Raw genomic sequence first — 20,731 nt, 5'->3', positions numbered from 1 at the left:
GGCGGGGCGGGGGGAGGGGGGGGGGGGGGGGGGGGGGGGGGGGGGGGGGGGGGGAAGGAGACGATATGAGAAACAAGAGAAAGAAATAAAGAGACACTACTAAAGAACACATTAAATATTTTTGCTTGATTTGAGAAATTCCATCCAAAATAAATTTATTTTTATATATTTTGGTAATGACTAATGACAAGTGACGGACATATTTAACCTTATAATTAACTAAGAACAAACTTAACTAAAAAACAAAACTATACCTATATTTTTAATTAATTCATAGCATTTTGCTATACTCTACTCCTACTAGATACTTTAGGAAAAAATTTAAAATAAAAGTTCAAAAATAAAGAGGTTGACAAAAAAATTAAAATGTAGCTTGATTTACTCTACTCCTACTAGCTACTTTAGGAAAAAAATTAAAATAAAGAGGTTGACCAAAAAATTAAAAATGTAGCTTGATTTAAAAATAAAAAAAAATAAAATGAAAAAGGGCAAAAAAAAAAAGTTAGACATGAAAAAAGCAATTATAACAACCAAATTGAGAGAATCCCACACTCTCCCGCCTTCACTATTATCGATGCGTTTCTGTTCATCATATTCTATATTTCTCCTTTCTGTTTAACTCACATTAAATATTGTATTTGGATTTTATCTATACATACATCACCATTCTGTTTTATATACTGTAGTATATATATAAGTAAATTGAGATCAGATATACATTTTCTTCATCAATCTTGTTGGATCTGGTTTTGTTTTTTCAAGATTTTTTCTGGGTTTTTGAGTTTGCATTGAATTGAGTCAATGCAAATTCATTTGGGGTCTCACAAATTATAAAAAAGATTACTTTTTTGGTGACTTTTTGAAGTTTTTTTTGAGTGGAATCTAGTTTTATTTTTCAAGATTTTTTCTGGGTTTTTGAGTTTGCATTGAATTGAGCCAATTGCAAATTCATTTCGGGTCTCATGTATTAGAAAAAAAATTACTTTTTTGGTGATTTTTTGAAGTTTTTGTGAGTGGAAATTGTTGAAGGAGAAAAAAAAGAAGAAGAAGGGGTTGTTCAAGAATGGTGGGATCGGAGAAGAAGTCACTTGTCTTTGCTTATTATGTTACTGGTCATGGATTTGGTCATGCCACCCGTGTTATTGAGGTACTTTTGGCCAATTTTTCATGTTTTCCTTTGGTAATAGTTTTGAAGTGCAATTGAAATTTTTGTTATTTTTTTCTTGTATTGTGAGTAAGTATATTTGGGAATTGGGTGTTTGTTCGTTATAGTTGAGTAATGGTGGGAAAATATTAGTAGCTCAGTTGGTTGGCTGGCGCTACCTGAACTTTCGCCTTGTTGTGGTGAGGGTGCTATTCCCCATATTTGAAAAATAAATAAAAATAATATAAAATTGAGCAATGACCATAGTGAGTTCAAATTGATTGATCCAATGCTGTCTATGTACTGAGTTATGATTTGTGAACTTTGAGAGATATTGTTGGGAAAAGATGAATAAACATGTATGCTTTGGGGGAGCTTATTAGCGTTGTGATCAAATCCATTTTAAGACTACATTTACCAGAAGGCACTGTAAAATTTGATCATGTATGGAACGCTGGATGATGTTTTTGAATTAGTTGAAGACAAAGTCCCTTCCTTTATCATCAGGGAATCTTGGTACAAGTATATGGCCTGATAAAAGAACATAAGCCATTGAGACTGTATGTTTAACAGAATTTATAACACTTAAAATACTGTTCTGAAGCAGAGATGTCAATAAAATTATTTGAGACATCATGAAATGTCATTGGTGTGGTACTTGTTAAGAATCCATAACACAAAGGAAGGCCGAAGGGTACCTAGTCATATATGGAGCTCAAGAATCATTTATTAAGAACACATATCTGGTAATGCAAAACCTAAACTTGAACAAGTGGTTGCATCAGAATACACAGAAGCTACACATAGATGCCAAATTCAGTTCATATTCAATTTTTTTAATATTGTTATTATCCATAGGTGTGGCCTGACTTTCGTTGAGTGGAAGTAGCAGTGTTGGGAACCAAGATGAATCATAGTAGAGACCAAACTAGGTTAATTTATCTTATTTGCGTAAGTCTTGGTAGGCAGAGTTACCAAAAGCGTAAGCCTTGCAAGAGCATAATATTAAGTTGAATCTATGAGACACTCAGTAAAATCACATATTGCTTGGCTCAAGTGCAGTGAATTCAGGTACAAAGAAGAAGGAGACAATGAAGAAACTATAGCGGTTAACAAGGAAACCGTGCAAAGTCTACTAGAAGAGAGCAAAAATAACAACAAAATAGTGCAACAAATCGAAACACAATAAACAACTAGGATAGATTATTGAAAACAATACTTAAAATGATAAATACCAAAAACAATACTACAACTTGTACAATGGCAAACATCAACCACCCTAAGCAAGCCAACACTAAACTACCTACTAACCTTCTACCCTAATACGTGTCCTCCACACCTTCCTATCTAAGGTCATGGGAAGGTGTGGAGGACACATATTAGGGGATCACCTTGTCTTAGTTTCCTTTGGGAGGAGAAAAATCCTGGGTTGTTTGGATTCTTTTTCATATTCTCCAAAAGTAGTGTATTGTTGGAGAATCCGACACGGGTGCAGCATCAAAAGTGAAGAGTCCGTGCAACTTAGGAAAAATCCACAAGGGGTCCTATTTATTAGGACTGAGAACTTTACTGTGCTAATGCAGTATTTCACCCATCTTATCCACTTGGATCTAAAGCCCATCCTTTGCATCATCAGTATAAAAAAATCCCATCTCAAGTGATCATAAGCCTTCTAGATATCAAGTTTACATAGAATTCTAGGTTGTTTGCTTCTTTGTCTGGACTCCACACACTTATTTGCTATCAATACTGCATCCATAATATGGCTTCCTGTTATGAAGGCCATTTGTTGTCTGTCCACTAGGTTGTGGATCACCTTTTCAGTCTTTTTGCCAAAATCTTGGCTATAATCTTGTATACTCCTCCTATCAGGCTTATAGGTCTGAAGTCAGTTAGCTCATAGCTCCCACTTTTTTAATAATTAATGCTACAAATGTAGCATTGATGCTTCTTTCAAAGATTTCTGCCTTCTGGAAATTCTGAATTGCAGCCACCAGTTCAGGTTTGATAGAGTCCCAACACTGACTGAAAAAAGCCATAGAGAATCCATCTGGCCCTAGTGCTTTGTCACCTGCACATGATTTGACGCTCTGCAGAATCTCCTGTTCCTCTATTGGTTCCATTAGCATGTTGTTCTCCTTTAATCCAATCATACAGCAATTCCTCATTTTAAGTATCTCCTCTTGTACCTCTCCATGATTACTCAAAATTTCTCCTCTCACTTTCAGCTTTGAGATTGTGTTCATTCTTCTGTGTGCATTGGCAATTCTGTGGAAGAACCCAGTTTCCTATCCCCCTGCTTTAACCATGTAACCCTGGACCTTTGTCTCCAAGCAATTTCTTCCCTTTTAGCTATGTCTTCAAACTCCATGTTGAGAGCTAATCTGGTTGTTATTTCTTCTGTCTCTAAAGTTCTATGCTCCTGAATGTGTTCTAGTTACACTAATTGTCTTAAGACATTCTGCTTCTGAGCCCCCAAGTTCCCTTGAGAAGTCTTACTCCACTCCTTCAGTTTCCCTTTTAGTGCTTTAAGGTTTTACCACCAACACAAAATCTGGTTTCCCTGAGAATCTGAAAGACTCCCACCACCTTTGTTGATTCTGCTGTAGTTTTTTATCTCTGAAGGGTATCTAACTGTGTTGAAGTCTCCACAAAGGACCCAAGGTCCCGAGACTAATCCTCTGGCTGCTCCAATCTCCCACCAAGTTTCTTCGCTCTTCTCTCCATCATTTGGAGCATAGACTCTTGTGATATGCCAATTGAATTCTTGGCTCTTCCTTGTGAAGCTGCAAGTGACAGAGCACATGCCTACACTGCTAATTTCCCCCTCCCATACTCTCTTGTCCCACATTATGACTATGCCACCTCTAGTCCCAGTCTTATAGGACTGTATTTGTGTGCCTCCTTTTTAACTGTTCCTTCTGACATTTTCATATTGAAGAATTTTGCCTTGAAGGGTTCACCCTCGACCCTTCTATATCTCCTTTGTAGGCTCTTTTTCCTTAAGCATAAGTTTGTCAGGGGCCTCTTATTTTGGCTAGTTCTCCCTAATCCTTCCATATTATCTACTCCCTCTGTCCCAATTTATGTGGCACAGTTTGGATTTCTAGAGTTGAACAATTTAATTATGACTGTGAATTCAGGCATGGAATCTTTAAGTTCTTTGAAATAAAATTTACATATTTGAAAACTACGTAAAAAGGATTATAAGACACAATAATTAATAATTTAAGATATTTAACTGATATATGTAAAAACTACTGTCAAAGAAAGATTTGTTTGAATTTCGAAATCCAAAAGGTGCCACATAAATTGGGATGTAGGGAGTAGTATAGCACTGCCTTAGTGCCAAAGTTGAACAATGCAACACTAAAACAGATCATTACGGAGTGTATCCGTTTTTGCTGATGGTATACCTGCCCCATGCAGTTAGATGTTTTTGAGGAGCATTACTGAGAACTACTACCTGGTTTTACTGTGAACTGCTTAGTTCATCTGCCACATGAAGTTAGATCTTCTCGAGGAGGATTACTAAGAACTACTGAACAGATTAACCATGTTATTTCACTCTGGTAGAACTGATTCTGCAAACAATGCCACTGAAGAAAGTTTATGTCATGATTGAATAGGTCTTTTTCTTCATATTCTGCATGCTAGTCAACGTCTCAGCTTCCGGAGAAGTCTCTTTCTCTTTTACTAACGGATTCAGTTAATTAACAGTGACGCCATTTTGATGTACTAACTACTAAGGACAAAGTTTACTTGTTTAGTATTCTGCAAATTGTGATAAGGTACACCAGGAATGGCCCGTTCTTCTATTTTATTTGTTTTGTTATACCATCACATTTAGATTTATTTTGTGGAACTCTCAAGCTTGCCCACAATGATCGTTAATTTACTCATATATCTTACCAATATTCCCTAATTTTAGATTTTGTAATGCAAGGTTGTCCGTAATCTAATTCAAGCAGGACACGAAGTTCATGTGGTTACGGGTGCTCCTGACTATGTTTATACTATTGAGACACAGTCACCTCGACTTTTTATCCGTAAGGTTAGTTTCTCTTGATAAGTCATCCGTAAGGTTAGTCAGGTTAAGATAACTGACCACTGTATCAGCGGTTGGATACTTTTGTTTTTTACAAATCAGGGATTACAAATGCTTGTTCTCAATGAAATCAACTTTATTTATCCCCATAATAATGCATGATTTCATCCTTTAAAGAAACGGTGTGCATGATTTCATCCTTTTCTGTCTGATTTTGAACTAATCAACAGAGAGCAGAGCCAAAAAGGGACTTCTATTGGTGTTTTAATCCTGTTGAGCTGCTGAACAAAATTTTCCTTTCCAATTACATTATGTGAAAGGATGAATAAGTTTAAGCTTCATGATCTCTGATTTTACATTTTTATAGAGAAATAAGGGAAAATTGATGTATTGTTATTCAGTAAAATAGGTCATTTTTTTTTTTTTTTTTTTTTTTTTTTTTTGAGAATTGGTAACATGTTATCTTCTATTAGTGGATTGTTTTCAGTGTCCACTGGCAAAGGAAGAATATGCTTTACCATTTCCCTCTAATATAGAAAGTCTGTGGCACTAGCATTCTGACCATCGATCAAAGCATATTGGTATGTACCTTATTTTTCTAAGGATGAGATTTTACTGTTCCAGGTTCTATTGGACTGTGGAGCTGTTCAAGCAGATGCTTTGACAGTTGACCCTCTTGCTTCACTGGAAAAGGTGGGCCACTAGGTCTATATGATGAGGCAAAAGGTTCTAGGGAAGCAGTTACTTATCTGATTTCTATTCATATCAGGCATTTTGATTAAAAGTGCTACTTGTTCTAATTATTTATCCAGTATAACCAGACAGCTGTACTACCCAGGGATTCGATCTTGGCCACAGAAGTTGAATGGTTGAAATCTGTCAAGGCTGACTTAGTGGTAATGTGATCCTTACAGGGCATCTGCTCTTATTTTGTACTGCTAGTTTGAAACCCATTCATCAATGTGTTATTAGTACAAACCAGTTAGACTCTATTTCACCTATATCCAGAAGTACTAGTATTACAGTGCTTTGAAGAGTGAAAACATTTGGCACTTCATTCTGGTGAAGTTTGCTGAAGGGAGCAAAACGTCTTTAGATGTCTGCTAAAATGAATTGATTGAAAATCTGATAAAATGCCTACACTGGAACATGATAAATATCATTACTAAAATTCGATTGTACTTCTACCTTGAAAAGTAATAGATTTTAGATAAAAGTGAAGTTTCCCAAATGAAAAAGATTTTTTGTTAATTCAAAATGGAAGTCACTCTTAATCAAATAGTATCTCTGTTTTTCATTAATCTGAAAGGTAGATGATAGTTGAAAGGAATATCTCTGTTTGAACTGTAAAATGTATATAGAATTGGAAATCACAGAAAAATCATGAATGAGAAAAAGCAGCACCAAAGTAGGGCCTGAACTTGCATAATCGGAAGAGTCTAGATTCTGATTAGAGGGGAAGTCTTATAAAGTGGGATCTTTAGTGTTACTAAATGTAGTTGGTGAATTGTCAAGCTCTCTTTTATCTATCAAAAGATGTAAAACGTCTTAGAAACCTTAATGTGATTTTATCTAAGTGGATTTACCTCAGAAAATAGGAACTTGTGAAGTGTAACCAACATATGCAGCCTACTTTTTGTTGCATTATGTAGCATGCATACTCCAACGAGATGGCGTCTTGCATGAGCAATTCATTTTGTTGGCTGCTCCAAAAAATAACACGAGGACTCAAAAGTATTACATTTTTGCTTTATACACCTGTTTGTAGATGTGAAACCATGGTGAGTGAAGGTGTTAAAAGTGAACACGGTAGACATAAAAGTACATGGAAGGAAATTGTCTCAAAAGACCTACAATCTCTTATGGGGGGAAGTAGTAGATTTAATTGGTTAAGTGTAAAGATTACAGATCTGATAGGAGGTTTTTCCCCTTTGGTTTGCGTTTTTGATGATGTAAAGTTCTAACTGCAGCACCAGTTATGGTGTTGAGTTTATATAGAATATACAAACGGTTACCTTTCTCAAAGAAAAAAAAAGAGCTACAATCTCCATGCAGACCTAGCGAAAGATAGAGCAAAACAGAAGATAAAGATCTATAAAAGAGATAGCAACTAGTTGGAATATGTTTTAGTCATGTAAGTACGTTTATGTTCCTATGCTTTCTAAGAGTCTATTAGATCTAAAAGATATTTACCAGTAAAGAGTATGTAGAACTTCTAGTACTTTTTACTTTGTTGTATTTGATGTAATGTTGACCTGAGATGAGTATAAATGGAGAAACATGATTAGTGAGGATTCATATAGCCATTCCAACTTGCTTGGGGCTGAGGCTTAGTTGTTGCTGTTTTTGTTGTATATGAGGTCTGCCTAGCTGTTGATATATGCTGTTTTGCATACTCTGTCAACATGAGTCCAAAATCCTTTTACAGGGCTTATGCTTCTTAATTAAATAAAGACCTGCACTCCCTTTGTGTGTTGGCCAGTTAATAAGGCTATAAGTTCCTGCCAAGTATAATTATACTAACATTAATCTTTGTCCTTGAGTTTATTTCTGATGTGAAGTGCATAAAATTCTTATTTTTCATTAGTAGATTTCAGATGTAGTTCCTGTTGCATGCCGAGCAGCTGTGGATGCTGGAATTCGTGCAGTTTGCTGCACAAACTTCAGGTAACACACTCGTGATGTTGATGGATGCTGGGATTGTGTGGATATCCTTGCTCATTGTTGTGCTACATGGGTAGGGCAGTGTTCATCCCAACCTCCAACGTATTTTCTTACAAACTTTTTAATCAGTAGACTGCATTGAAGTTAAGCCATGTCAAGTCGAGAAAGGTGGAATTGAGGCTTTTAAGTAGCAGTGATGTATTTCTTTTGAAACTATGAATATTTCTTGCAATTTTTGCCTTGTTTTTTGATTGAGGTTTCATAAAAGCTCGTATACGTAAAATATGCAATAAAATATTGTCAAGTCCATGCTCATATCTGCCAGAATTTTAGAATTCTCGTCCTCCTGTGTGTCCATGTACAGCATGAACTTAATGTCTAGATCTCAGCTACTTAGCATGTATAAGTCAGAGAGAGAACAGGGGCACGGGAATGTTGCCCTTTGCAATCAATGTTGGATTGAAACATTAATGACTGGATGTGTCTCTACTAGAGTGTCTTGAAGAACTTTTTATAGTAAGATTACTTATCACATTATCATCTTTTTCGCTGGATGATTGATTTAGTGTCACCGAATTAACAAGCTTTTGAGGTGGTTACCTTCATTTTCATGACCAGTTCATTGTTCACCTGTTCTTGTCTTTTTAACTCTTCAGTTACATCTTTGGATTAACATGTTAGGTGACTTCATAATGGGTTGTGAAAATTTTCAGTAGTTAAGTAATCAACACTAGGAACTTTCCGTAATATATGAGCTCATTCATAATTACTTTTGGAAATTAGAGTACCACTTACATTGTAAGTATTTTATGTGGCTGTTGTCTGGAAGGTGAAAGAAAAGAGTACTGGCTCATCGTCCTTTAGAATTTCTTTTTACGTCCAGGATGCATGACATCATCATATTGTTTTTGGCTTGAAATTCAAAATTACCACCATATAAACAGATAGGAAGCAGTTAATTTATCTCTCTTTATTGTTTGAAACTTTGGCAGTTGGGATTTCATCTATGCTGATTATGTCATGTCTGCTGGATATCACAATCGTTCAATAATTTGGCAGGTGATTACTAATCTTCAATAGATATTTTCCACACAAAAGATATGTAAAAGTTATATATTCCACTAGGCAGGTTTCCCCTCTCATTTCCACCCAAATACTCTGAAAGAGAACTTCACAAAACCATCAAACTGTTGGGTAGGATATTGAAGGTACTATGTATTTATTCAGCTAAAATACCATGCATTTAGTACTAGCATAGTAATGTCTTAATGTTGTGATTCAAAATTGTAGTTCTCTTTATTTGGACTTCAGAAATTCTAATGTGTTATTTCTCATTCTCACATTGCCTCTCTGACAAGTGACATCAAAGAGTCATATTCTACTATTTTGAACAATCAAATGAATATATTCCACCTCTTTGCTCATTTCAAATTGTTGTTGATATTTACATTGTCTTTAGATCCATGGTATGCCATGTTTTAGGCATCTAATAACGGAGAAATAGATCTTAACTAAGATTTGTGAAGGTTGTACAGAATGCTGTTTGTGGAATGGTGAACCCAAAAGGGGAAGACAGTAATATTTATTTGAACTTCTATGGAGAGAGTACATATTAAACATTACAAAGAATTTTTGAACTTCTATGGACTGCACCTGGTAAATGATGGTATTTTATTAAGGACTTGTATTTGTTTGTTGCTATGCCCCAAACATTTTATCATATAGAACTGTACTCACTTTGAGTTTATCATACTCAAACATTTGTAGAACAATCTATTTAAGTATTTTGTTTCTACACTTCTGAATCCCCCTCACCCTAATATCCTGCTTAAAAGAAAGCAACCATTTTCTGTTTGTCTGTGTACATTACTGAGGGTTGTTTTCATATTAGTACATATTCTCATGTGATGCTTCTAATCCTTGCTTTCATCCGACTTCCATGGGAAAATCCAACATCAATGGGACCGATGAATGATGTTAATCTAGATAGCGGAGGATTATTCTCACTGTGAGTTTGTAATTCGTCTGCCAGGTTACTGCCCAAGTATGTAATTTCCATTTCTCAACTATTTTATGCAGCTTGATTTTACCTGGTTTCTCCCATTTCAGTTTTGCTTTGGTTCTGGAGTCAATATTGAACATTCATGTACTACATTTGAATAGATGTACTGTTCTCAGTATATTAATTTTTGTTATTTTTTCTATTTCTCATAGTTCTATTTTGCTTGTTTGTTAAAACCAATATTCCTTGCAGTGCCTGCTTTCAGGGATGTAATTGATGTTCCCCTTGTTGTGAGAAGGTTGCACAAAACTCGGGAAAAGGTGTCTGACAATCCTAAGTCACCTTCTTGACATGTGCCTAATTTTTCATGTGATCAATATTTTCTTATGATATAGGTTCGGGAAGAACTTGGAATACTAGACAGACAAAAAGTGCTTATTTATAATTTTGGTGGACAGGTAAATGTCTCATTTTAAGGGATTACTAAATGTGTTTGATATATTTTCTTGCCAGAGACTAGTCTTCTCAAATTTCTCAACCTAGCAACTCAAGCTTTATTTTTCTACTGGTGAATACTTGGAAGATAGGTTTTGAGACATTGAATTATAGTTCATGCATTAGGTTTTGCTGTCATTTCATGAACAGGCAGTGGTGGTGTAGTTTAGTTAATCTTCCTAGATATTGTGGGAATAAGTGATTGGACTATAAGGTGTTTCTATCAAAGAAAATGCACCTGGAAGTTCAGTAAATATCAAAGGTACTTTTAGTAGACCAAGCATCACATTTCTTGTGCACTTGATGACAATCTTATATACTATTTCACATGCAGCCTGCTGGATGGAAGCTGAAAAAGGAATATCTGCCTGAAGGATGGATATGCTTGGTTAGTTATTGTAATCCTCTGTTAAATTTCCACTTTGCATTGTAGTTGCTTTTGAAATCTACTAGACCTTCATGCAAAAATATGGTCTGTGTTGCTGGTAAAGGTCTGTGGTGCTTCTGAAGATCAGGAGATTCCTTCCAACTTCATAAAACTTCCGAAAGACTTTTACACCCCTGATGCTATTGCAGCTTCAGACGTCTTGCTTGGTAGGGAATATTAAAGCTCTGTAAGATTGAAAATATAATCCTTAGTGTATGACTACATTGCATATCAAGCATGTACTTTCTTTCAGGTAAAATTGGGTATGGCACAACAAGTGAAGCCTTGGCATACAAGGTGCCACTTGTCTTTGTACGCAGAGATCACTTTAATGAGGAACCGTTTCTGAGGAATATGATTGAGGTACTTGGCATTGGCTATTGTTTGTAATTGATATATGCCATTGATTTACTCGAAATACAATTATAAAGCACATGTGAGGGTATGCAACGCAGCATTACCAAGCTGGTGTAGAGATGATCCGGAGGGATTTGCTCAATGGATGCTGGGCTCCGTATATTGAACGTGCTATTACACTGAAACCATGCTATGATGGAGGAGTCAATGGTGGCGAGGTATCTTTGTTGTCTCTTTTATGTTTATTCTCAATACACAGGGTACCCAAAGTAAACAACTCTTTTGGACTATAGTTAGTGAATATTGACAAAAAACAATTTGAATAACTTATTTTATGGACAACCAAAACTGAGCTTTCAATAAATGTTGGATTCATAAAGGCAAACTTTATCACAAGAAACTAGTATCCACTTACTCTTCATCAATGGATAGAATCACTACAGCAACTTCTGTTTACCTATGAACTTAAAGAGGGGAGTTTTTCTTTCAGTCCATTGTGTGGTGCAACTTTTGAACCGCTAAATCAGACAAGTGCTATATTTAAAATCATCGTCCAATTATTTAAGAATTTTACATATGTGAGAAATATAGGAAAATAAATAATATTGAATTGTTGTTGCGTCTACATTATTACTTTGAGACCCTATTTATAAACACTAGAATACAATCCTTTACCAATTAGGATACTATTTACTATTCCTATTTCTATTTGTATTCCTATTCCTATTCTTATAGGATTGTATAAACCTATTCCTATTCTTATAGGATTGTATAAACCTATTCCTATTCTTATAGGATTGTATAAACCTATTCCTATTCTTATAGGATTGTATAAACCTATTCCTATTCTTATAGGATTGTATAAACCTATTCCTATTCTTATAGGATTGTATAAACCTATTCCTATTCTTATAGGATTGTATAAACCTATTCCTATTCTTATAGGATTGTATAAACCTATTCCTATTCTTATAGGATTGTATAAACCTATTCCTATTCTTATAGGATTGTATAAACCTATTCCTATTCTTATAGGATTGTATAAACCTATTCCTATTCTTATAGGATTGTATAAACCTATTCCTATTCTTATAGGATTGTATAAACCTATTCCTATTCTAATAAGATTGTATAAACCTATTCATGTTCTAACACTCCCCTGAGTAACAAAGTGCTCAAAATCTAGTATAAAGTATATGGATCATGTTGGAATCAATAGATGAGTCGATATTAAACAAGAAAGTCACCGAAAAATTGGTTGGAACATGCTCATACGCCGGAGTATTAGATTTGATGACTGAAAGAGGTTACAATCTAAGAAATAAAATTATATGGGTAGGATCGGAATGATGGCACGACTCAACTAGAAAATAGAAATTATATATGAAAGGTCGGATTGATGGCACGACCCTATTGAAAAAGAGAAATAATATGGGTAGGGTCGGAATGATGGCACGATCCTACTGAAAAAGAGACATTATATGGGTAGGATCGGAATGATGGCACAACCCTACGCAAATCAGATTTGAGGAGTCATCGGAAAGACGAATGGAACTATGCAAATCAAATCTGAGGAGTCACCGAAAGGACGCACAGTGCTATGCAACTCAGATATGAGAAAGTAGTTCGGAAAAATCCATGGTACTATGCAAATTAAATATGAAAAGTAGTCCGGAGAGATGCACGGTGCTATGCAAGTCAAATATGCAAAAAAAGATAGTCACCAGAAGGATGGCATGGTGCTAGTGTTTTGGACTGCGAGAGGCAACAATAGGTGACAAGGGCCTGCCTCGCCACGCGGCGAGGCGCTCGCATTTTTGAATCGAGGCGCCAATTAATACCAAAAATTTAAAAAATATTTAATTGCATATATAAATATCCAAAATCTCAATAGCAATAACATATATTAACAAATATTTCAATTCAAAAACTAATAGTAGATACTAAAAGTCTAGAACTTTAAGACCCAATAACTCAAAAGATAATACTAGAACTCTAAAAAGTCTATTCTTCTTCAAAAACTATCCAACTCTTGAAGATCAACATCCTCTACATCATTATATTGCTCCTCATCTTCTTCCTCCTCGTATTCTTCATCAATTAGTGTCTGAGTCCTACTTGAAGTTGAACTTGTAGATGTAGTTTCTACTCATTTGCCCTTGTCAAGTGCTCTTGATCTTGAAGAAAGTCCCCTAAGATGATAGATACTCTCATCAACTCCAATTGCCGTAGCAACACTACCCCAAGTAAGATCATCATCCTCATATACTAGTTCATCTACTTGATCTTCGGGGCATCCAACTAACCATTCATTTGAATCATCAATGTTATCCAAGCGAATTGGATCAATGAGATCACGAGCATCATAACGACGTTTCAATGTTCTATTGTACTTAATGTACACTAGATCATTGAGACGCGATAGTGCAAGCCTATTCCTCTTTTTGGAATGAATATACACATACGTTACAGATATTAACTAATAGATATTGATAATAATATAATATGGAAATTAGGATATAATTTTTTTACTTACGTGTTCAAACACACTCCAATTTCGCTCACATCCGGATGAGCTACAAGTTAGGCTTAATACTTTCATGGCAAACTTTTGCAAGTTTGGTGTTTCACTATCAATCTAGATCATTGAGACGCGATAGTGCAAGCCTATTCCTCTTTTTGGAATGAATCTGCGCATAAGTTATAGATATTAACTAATGTTCTGATAATAATATAATATGGAAATTAGGATATAATTGTTTTACTTCGTGTTCAAACACACTCCAATTTCGCTCACATCCGGATGAGCTACAAGTTAGGCTAAATACTTTCATGGCAAACTTTTGCAAGTTTTGGTGTTTCACTTATCAATTAGTGTACCACCATTCAACTATAATAAAATAATTTAAAGTTAATGAGTATAAATAAGTCAAATAATTTAAGTAAGACCTAAAATCAACTCACTTACCCCGGTGACCTTGTGTCTCTAGCTCTTTTAGCCGGACCACAACCAAATAGTCCATCCGCCATTTTGTACCTAGGAAGCTCAACAACTAGTAAATCTTGTATTGCTGAATCGGGGATCATCTTCTCAACACATGAATAATACTCATTCCACAGAGTCTTTAGTAAAGTTCCCTCTTCTTGAGCTTTATAATTACAATCCCTGGGTTCAAAACATGGCCTACAACATACAAAGGCCGATGGAGTTGGTCTGACCACCTTGCATCAATAATTTCAAACACTTTCTCATATTGCTTCTTAACTCAACGAAAACCGCGTGCAATAGTTTCTTTGGTTCTATCCATTGCTTCATAAATATAGCCCATTGGTGGTTTTTTCTCCCCATCCACCAAACGAAGCACTTTTGTCAAAGGGCCACAAACTGTAAGTGCTCGAACAACATCATCCCAAAAGTGGGCAGAAATAATAAGGTTGGCAACTTCTTTCCCCAAAGTTTCCTTTGCAAATTTACTTGAAGTCCATTCAGTTGAGAGGACTAAAATTCTCAAGTTTTTTCTTTGTAAGTACATAGCTCTCAAAGTTAAGAAGGCCATTGCAAATCTTGTCTTGGCAGGTTTCACCAAATTTCTTTCCTTGGTGAATTTTTCTCAATCAAGTTTAACAACAATGGCCTTTGACTAATGTAAGAATGGATTCTGATGGCCTTCTTAAAACTGTTAAAGTAAAATTATAGTAATTAGTAGCTAATGAGTATTAAATATTGACTATAAAGAAAATTAGAGGATAGGAGAGTGATATTACCAGAAGCATATGGATTAACCTTGAATATGTCACCAAACATCAAGTTGATGCAATGAGCGGCACATGGAGTCCAATAAATGTGTGGGTACGCACCCATCATTATGCTTCCCGCTTTAACATTCTCACTAGCATTATCGGTGACAATTTGTACAACATTTCCCGGTCCAATTCTTTCAATAGTGCTTTCAAACAACTAGTACATTTTGGTGGAATTGGTAGATTCATTGCTAGCATCAACAGAACCAAGAAATGCACTACCGATTGGAGAATTCACCAAAATATTGATTATCATTTTACCATTTCGTGTCGTCCATTTGTCCATCATAATGGAACATCCAAACTTTGTCCATTGCACTTTATGCTCATCAACATTTTTTTCCACTTTCTCCACCTCTTTTTTTAGGTGAGTAACTCTAACTTCATGGAATGTAGGAGGCTTCATTCCGGGGCCATGTTGTCCTACTGTCTCAATAAACTTATCAAATGATTTGTAATTGACACAATTAAAAGGGATCCTCGCATCGTACATCCATATTGCAAAAACACTTGCCGCACGCTCTCTTAGAATTTTCTTGGTTTCATCAATTCAAAGCCTCCTTTTTGTGTTGATTTTTGTGGAAAATAGAGATTCATAGGGCCTTTCGTCACATTCCGCGCGGTGTATAATGCACCTCCACTAGAAGTTATCTTTGGAGTTTTGGAGGGAGGCATCATTTCAGCATATTCATCCATATCATCAATATCAACATATTCTTCTGGCTGCCTCACTTGAAATTTCGGATTATTAGCGATTTTATTTTCCATATAAGCCTTACTTCTTCTCTAATCTCCGACGGACAAGCTGAACATTGTTTTACATTTTTGTAACCACCCACTAAATGTTGCTTGTGTCGAGTAATACCACCATTAAAAGTACTCCCACAAAAATTACAGTTAACTGAATCTTTCGTTGATCCTTGAGTACCATAATTTCATCCAATGTCCCTGTTTTTGCTAGCATCCGACGCCATTGAATTCACTATTGGACAAATAAATACTATATTAATTACTATAGAAGAATTAATTTATTTATTTTTAAATAATAGACAGCACATCAAGCAGTAGCATTCAACAATGACAGTGAACAAAGAAAACAGAGGAAAAAAACAGAGCAGTGAAGGCAGCAAGCAGTAGTATCTCAAAATCTTTTTTTTTTGAGAAGGCAGTTCAGATTTCAGAATTTCAGATTCACTTAACAAGAAATTGAAGAGAAGAAAATAAGAGAAGAAGAGGACTGAAGAGAAGAAACGAAGAAAAGAAGAAGAAGAGAACTGAAAAGAAGAAGAAAGAAAAGAGGCCATACCTTTCAATTCACGCAACTGAAGGAGAAGAAGAGATCGCGAGGTTGAGGAGAAGAAACGTGACTAACCCCAAGTATGGAAATAGGAAAAAAGCCCTAATTTTGACTAATATTATTAAGTCAGATCTTTTTAAAAAATTTAAAACAAAAAGGCGCCGCCATTCAGATCGCCATTATGTCGCGTTACGTCGCCTAATTGATCTCGCCTCGCCTCACTGTGAAATGGCGTGACAGGCTCGCCTCGCCATAGCGCCTTTGGCAAATGGCGCTCGCCATTCAGAACACTGGGTGCTACACAAATTAAATATGAAAAGGTAGTCACCAAAAAGATGGCACGGTGCTACACAAATTAGATTTGAGAAAGTAGTCACCAAAAAGATGGCACGGTGCTACATAAATTAAATATGAAAAAGTAGTCACAGGAAAGATTGCACGGTGCTACCAAAATATCGACGGATATGGGGTTGACACAAAACAGCCTTAGAAAGTCACCAGGAATTGATGCACACAGTCTGTCTAAGTTTTCTTCCCTTGAGTATGCGGTTCATTCATATATCATGGTCCTACTTTTGTTAACATAATCATTGGCCAAACGAGCAACTATATATGAGTAATAGCCACCCGCCAGCAGCGGAAGCTCTTTGATTTTCTGCCAAGATCGTAGAGGCTTTGATACCATGTGAGAAATATAGGAAAAGAATATTATTGAATTGTTGTTGTGTCTACATTATTACATTGAGACCCTATTTATAGACAATAGAATACAATCCTATACCAAGTAGGATACTATTTACTATTCCTATTTCTATTTGTATTCCTATTCTAAATAGGATTGTATAATCCTATTCCTATTCTAATAGGTTTGTATAAACCTATTCTTATTCTAATAGGATTGTATAAACCTATTCATGTTCTAACAACATATAGTGTTCATTGACTTTGAAAAGGCTTCTGACAGAGTCCCGACTGAAGTCCTCAGGAGATGTCGGGAGGCTAAAGGTGTATTGGTGGCCTACACTAGGGAAATGAGGGACCTGCATGGTCGAGCCAAAACTTGGGTTAGAACAGTGGAAGAGGACTCGGAGCACCAGGGATCGACACTCCCATTCCTATTTGCCTTGTGATGCATGAGTTGACGTGGTTTATACTAGGTGAGGTGCCATGGTGTATGTTATTTATAGATGACATAGTATTGATTGATGAGACATGCAACAAAGTTAATGCTAGGTTGGAGGTGTGGAGACCAACTTTGGAATTTAAAGGATTCAAGTTGAGCAGGGCCAAAACTGTATATTTGGATTGCAAATTCAGTGATGCAATGTATGAGGCAGACATAAAAGTGAGGCTTGACTTAGGCTATCCTAAGAGAGAAAGTTTCAAGTATCTTGGGTCATCAATCGACGTTAATGCCACACATATTATTGGTTTGACGTTGATGAAGGGGAGGCTTGCCTCCGGAGTCTTGAGGTATAAAAATGTACCACCTAAACTTAAAGGTAAGATCTACAAAGTGGCGGTTAGACCGACTTTCTGTATGAGACAGAGTGTTAGCCAGTCAAGAACTCCCATGTTCGGAAGATGCAAGTTGTGGAAATGAGGATGCTGAGATGAATGTGTAGGCATATTAGGAGCAATAAGATAGGAATGAGGATATCCATGACAAGGTGGGAGTGGCCTTTGTGATGTGGACTAGATGAGGAAAGCGACACTGAGATGGTTTGGGTATGTGAAGAGGAGATGCGCAGAAGCTCTAGTGAGGAGGTGCTAGAGGACTGATACAGTGAGTACGAGGAGAGGAAGAGGTAGGCCGAAAAAGTACTAGGGATAGGTAATTAGGCAGGTCAATGCAATAATCTGAAATTGAACTGTGGGAGATGCTAAAACTAACATACTTGATCAGAGCTAAGTTGGAGTCCAACCTGTACCCTAGAGCGTGCTCTATATCTTGCTAAGGTAAGAGACTGATGGCGAGGATTCACTAAGTTGATGTCCAAAGGACTAAGGAGTCAGTCCTGATCTGACGGGTGAACTTTAAAAGCCTAATAGCACGTAGTTCTGGGACGTAGAGTTTGCTACTAAAGGTCTCAGTCCTAAACTGACAGGTGAGCCTTCATCCCTATGTCCGTTCGGTGCTAAGTAATACTCCCAGCGGAATTTATGCTGATAAATTGAATAATATTGATAATCTGAATAGCTTATGAATACTGAAATAATAGACACTTTATCTGAAAGCATCTTATGCATATGGACTGAAAAACTGAGTATAATGTAAATCATGAAAACTTTTGTATCCTGACCGAAACATGCAATTTGAATTACACAAGTCCAAAGGCTTGAAATTTACGGGTTCATGAAAATATACTTAAGCAAACATACTGATATTTAGGGAAAAACATGTATTTATAGGCTGGTAACAAAGAAAAACCGAAATACATTTAAATCTATGTTGTTGAAAAGAACCCTAGATTTCTATTAGAATTAAATATCTGAAAATACGGGGTTTTCTTTGGGACTCTATGGGTGAAAGGATACCCATTGATTAAATCCCACATACCTAGAAGGACAAACCTTGGTAGAATCGTTAAACTTGAAACTTGAAGGTGAAGAACCCTAACCTTGATCTTACTAACTGAAATTATAGATGTAGGGTATAAGGAAGAACCAAGTTTCTCACTATGATGTCCTTGCAAACTTTACATGATCCACAAATCTTGATGAAGAATTCTAACTTCATGAAGGACAATCAAGAACCCTTTCTTGAAATTCTTGGATTAACTTCTTGAAAACCCTAGGTTTTGATGGTAGATTGTTGCTTAGGATACATAATCACATGTTAGAATAACTTGGGAATTGTGAGAGTATGCTTACCTTTATTTGGAAGAAAGAATTCTTGATGGACTTGCTCAAAAATCAAATCTTGAACCCTAGAATTGACTTCTTGATTTCACTAGTGATAAAAAAGAAGATTTGTTGTTAGAATCTTGTAGAAATTCTAGGATTTATGTTGTTAAAATCTTGGAGAATACTTACCAAGACTTAGTAGGGTTGAAGAGAGCTTTTGGGGTCGACTAAGGGGTGAAAAGTGTGAAAAGAAACTCAAAATAGTGTTTGAATGAAATCTGGAAATTTTCATATACAACTGATATACATGATACACGGGTGATATACGTGGTCTATGTGTCTATTTTGCTGAATGAGTTCTCTCAAATGAGAGTTCTTCCATTAAATAGAAAGAATTCTGATTTTACATGCCTAAAAATCTGCTATATATCCCTAAATATATGCTATTCCTAATTGTAATATCTCTGAAAATATGCTACATTAATCTATGCTATCTCCTATCATCATTACACAAATATTTAGAGTTATAACATAGATATGTACAGATATTTAGAATCTGTCCAATCATGCTAACATCCCCCCTCAAATTGATGCCGGTGGATCAAAAAGACATCAATTTGGCTACCAGAAACTGATGACGTTGTCGTGCCATAGACTTTGTAAACACATCAGCTATTTGAAGATCACTGGATACATGTGGAAGAGTAATGACTCTCTTATCTACAGCTTCTCTGATATAATGACAATCCACTTCAATGTGTTTGGTCCTTTCATGATAAACTGGATTAGTAGCAATCTGAATAGCACTTGTGTTGTTAGCATGGAGAGGAGTGGGAATAGATTGAGGAAATCCAATTTCTGCAAGTAAACCACGAAGCCAAACAATCTCAGAGCAAGCAGTAGACATTGCTCGTTATTCAGATTCGGTGGAAGATTTTGATACACGATCTTTCTTCTTGCTCTTCCAAGATATCAAGGAATCTCCAAGAAACATGCACCAACCTGTGACGGAACGACGAGTATCAGGACATCCAACCCAATCAGAATCACTAAATGCATTAAGCTGAATCTCAGAACCACTAGGAAAGAATAATCCACGAGTAGATGTTCCCAAGAGATATCGAATGATGCGACGGACAGCCACCAAATGTAGATGGTGTGGAGCCTGCATAAATTGACTCACTTGTTGAACTGCAAAAGAGATATCAGGCCGAGTAATAGTAAGATAATTTAGGCTCCCAACTAATTGCTGATACAAAGTTGGATCAGGAAGGAAATCTCCTTCCGCACTGCAGTACTTTACATTCAATTCCAATGGAGTATTTACAGAGGAAGATTCTTAAAGACCAGCCAAAGAAATCAAGTCCTGAGTATATTTGTGTTGGTTCAAGAACACACCTAAAGAATTATAATGAACTTCTAACCCCAAAAAGTAAGTAAGAATACCAAGATCTTTCATATGAAAAAAATCCTTAAGCTGCTGCTGGAGGCTAGTGATTAGTGAAGAATCAGTTCCTGTGATAATAATGTCATCGACATACACCAAAAGAAGAACACAACCAGCAGATGTTTTTCGAAGAAACAAAGACGAATCATATTTGCTCTGTTCAAAAGAGAATTGAAGCAAAGTAGATCGAAACTTGTCAAAC

The 20,731-nt window shown here is 36.1% G+C and overlaps 2 protein-coding genes across 3 annotated transcripts in view; one reads left to right on the top strand and one right to left on the bottom strand.

The window, feature by feature from the left end:
* The first annotated feature begins 554 nt into the window (after positions 1-554).
* LOC102592998 (L-arabinokinase-like) overlaps positions 555-20,731 on the top strand; it is a 39,862-nt gene continuing 19,685 nt past the window's right edge. The window contains exons 1-13 of one of the 2 annotated variants that reach the window (XM_006365575.2): positions 555-1,147; positions 5,091-5,198; positions 5,817-5,885; positions 6,005-6,088; positions 7,783-7,859; positions 8,849-8,915; positions 9,843-9,900; positions 10,111-10,178; positions 10,254-10,316; positions 10,688-10,741; positions 10,845-10,947; positions 11,034-11,143; positions 11,236-11,355. In XM_006365575.2, the coding sequence (XP_006365637.1) occupies positions 1,064-1,147; positions 5,091-5,198; positions 5,817-5,885; positions 6,005-6,088; positions 7,783-7,859; positions 8,849-8,915; positions 9,843-9,900; positions 10,111-10,178; positions 10,254-10,316; positions 10,688-10,741; positions 10,845-10,947; positions 11,034-11,143; positions 11,236-11,355 (1,065 nt within the window). In that variant the 5' untranslated portion in view covers positions 555-1,063. Of the gene's footprint in view, positions 1,148-5,090; positions 5,199-5,816; positions 5,886-6,002; positions 6,089-7,782; positions 7,860-8,848; positions 8,916-9,842; positions 9,901-10,110; positions 10,179-10,253; positions 10,317-10,687; positions 10,742-10,844; positions 10,948-11,033; positions 11,144-11,235; positions 11,356-20,731 lie in introns of those variants that run through there. The other variant, XM_015304526.1, reaches the window with a different exon arrangement.
* Positions 13,162-13,764, bottom strand: LOC107058617 (uncharacterized). Its single transcript, XM_015304528.1, has 2 exons — positions 13,674-13,764; positions 13,162-13,592 (listed from the first exon to the last, which is right to left on the bottom strand). Exons 1-2 carry the CDS (start codon positions 13,737-13,739, stop codon positions 13,287-13,289), a joined length of 372 nt encoding a protein of 123 aa, XP_015160014.1. The 5' UTR covers positions 13,740-13,764; the 3' UTR covers positions 13,162-13,286.

Source organism: Solanum tuberosum, unplaced genomic scaffold (assembly GCF_000226075.1).
Source record: "Solanum tuberosum cultivar DM 1-3 516 R44 unplaced genomic scaffold, SolTub_3.0 scf00570, whole genome shotgun sequence".
In the NCBI taxonomy this organism is placed as follows: domain Eukaryota; kingdom Viridiplantae; phylum Streptophyta; class Magnoliopsida; order Solanales; family Solanaceae; genus Solanum; species Solanum tuberosum.
Note: the sequence above shows the minus strand (reverse complement) of the source record. Positions and strands in the feature narration are given on the sequence as shown.

What these genes read in the sequence shown, in the direction of transcription:
- LOC107058617 (XM_015304528.1), bottom strand. Translation starts at nt 13,739, where the DNA reads ATGAAAGTATTAAGCCTAACTTGTAGCTCATCCGGATGTGAGCGAAAT. An exon ending in ATTGGAGTGTGTTTGAACAC is followed by an intron (nt 13,593 to 13,673) that starts GTAAGTAAAAAA and finishes ACGTATGTGTAT; the next exon opens with ATTCATTCCAAAAAGAGGAA.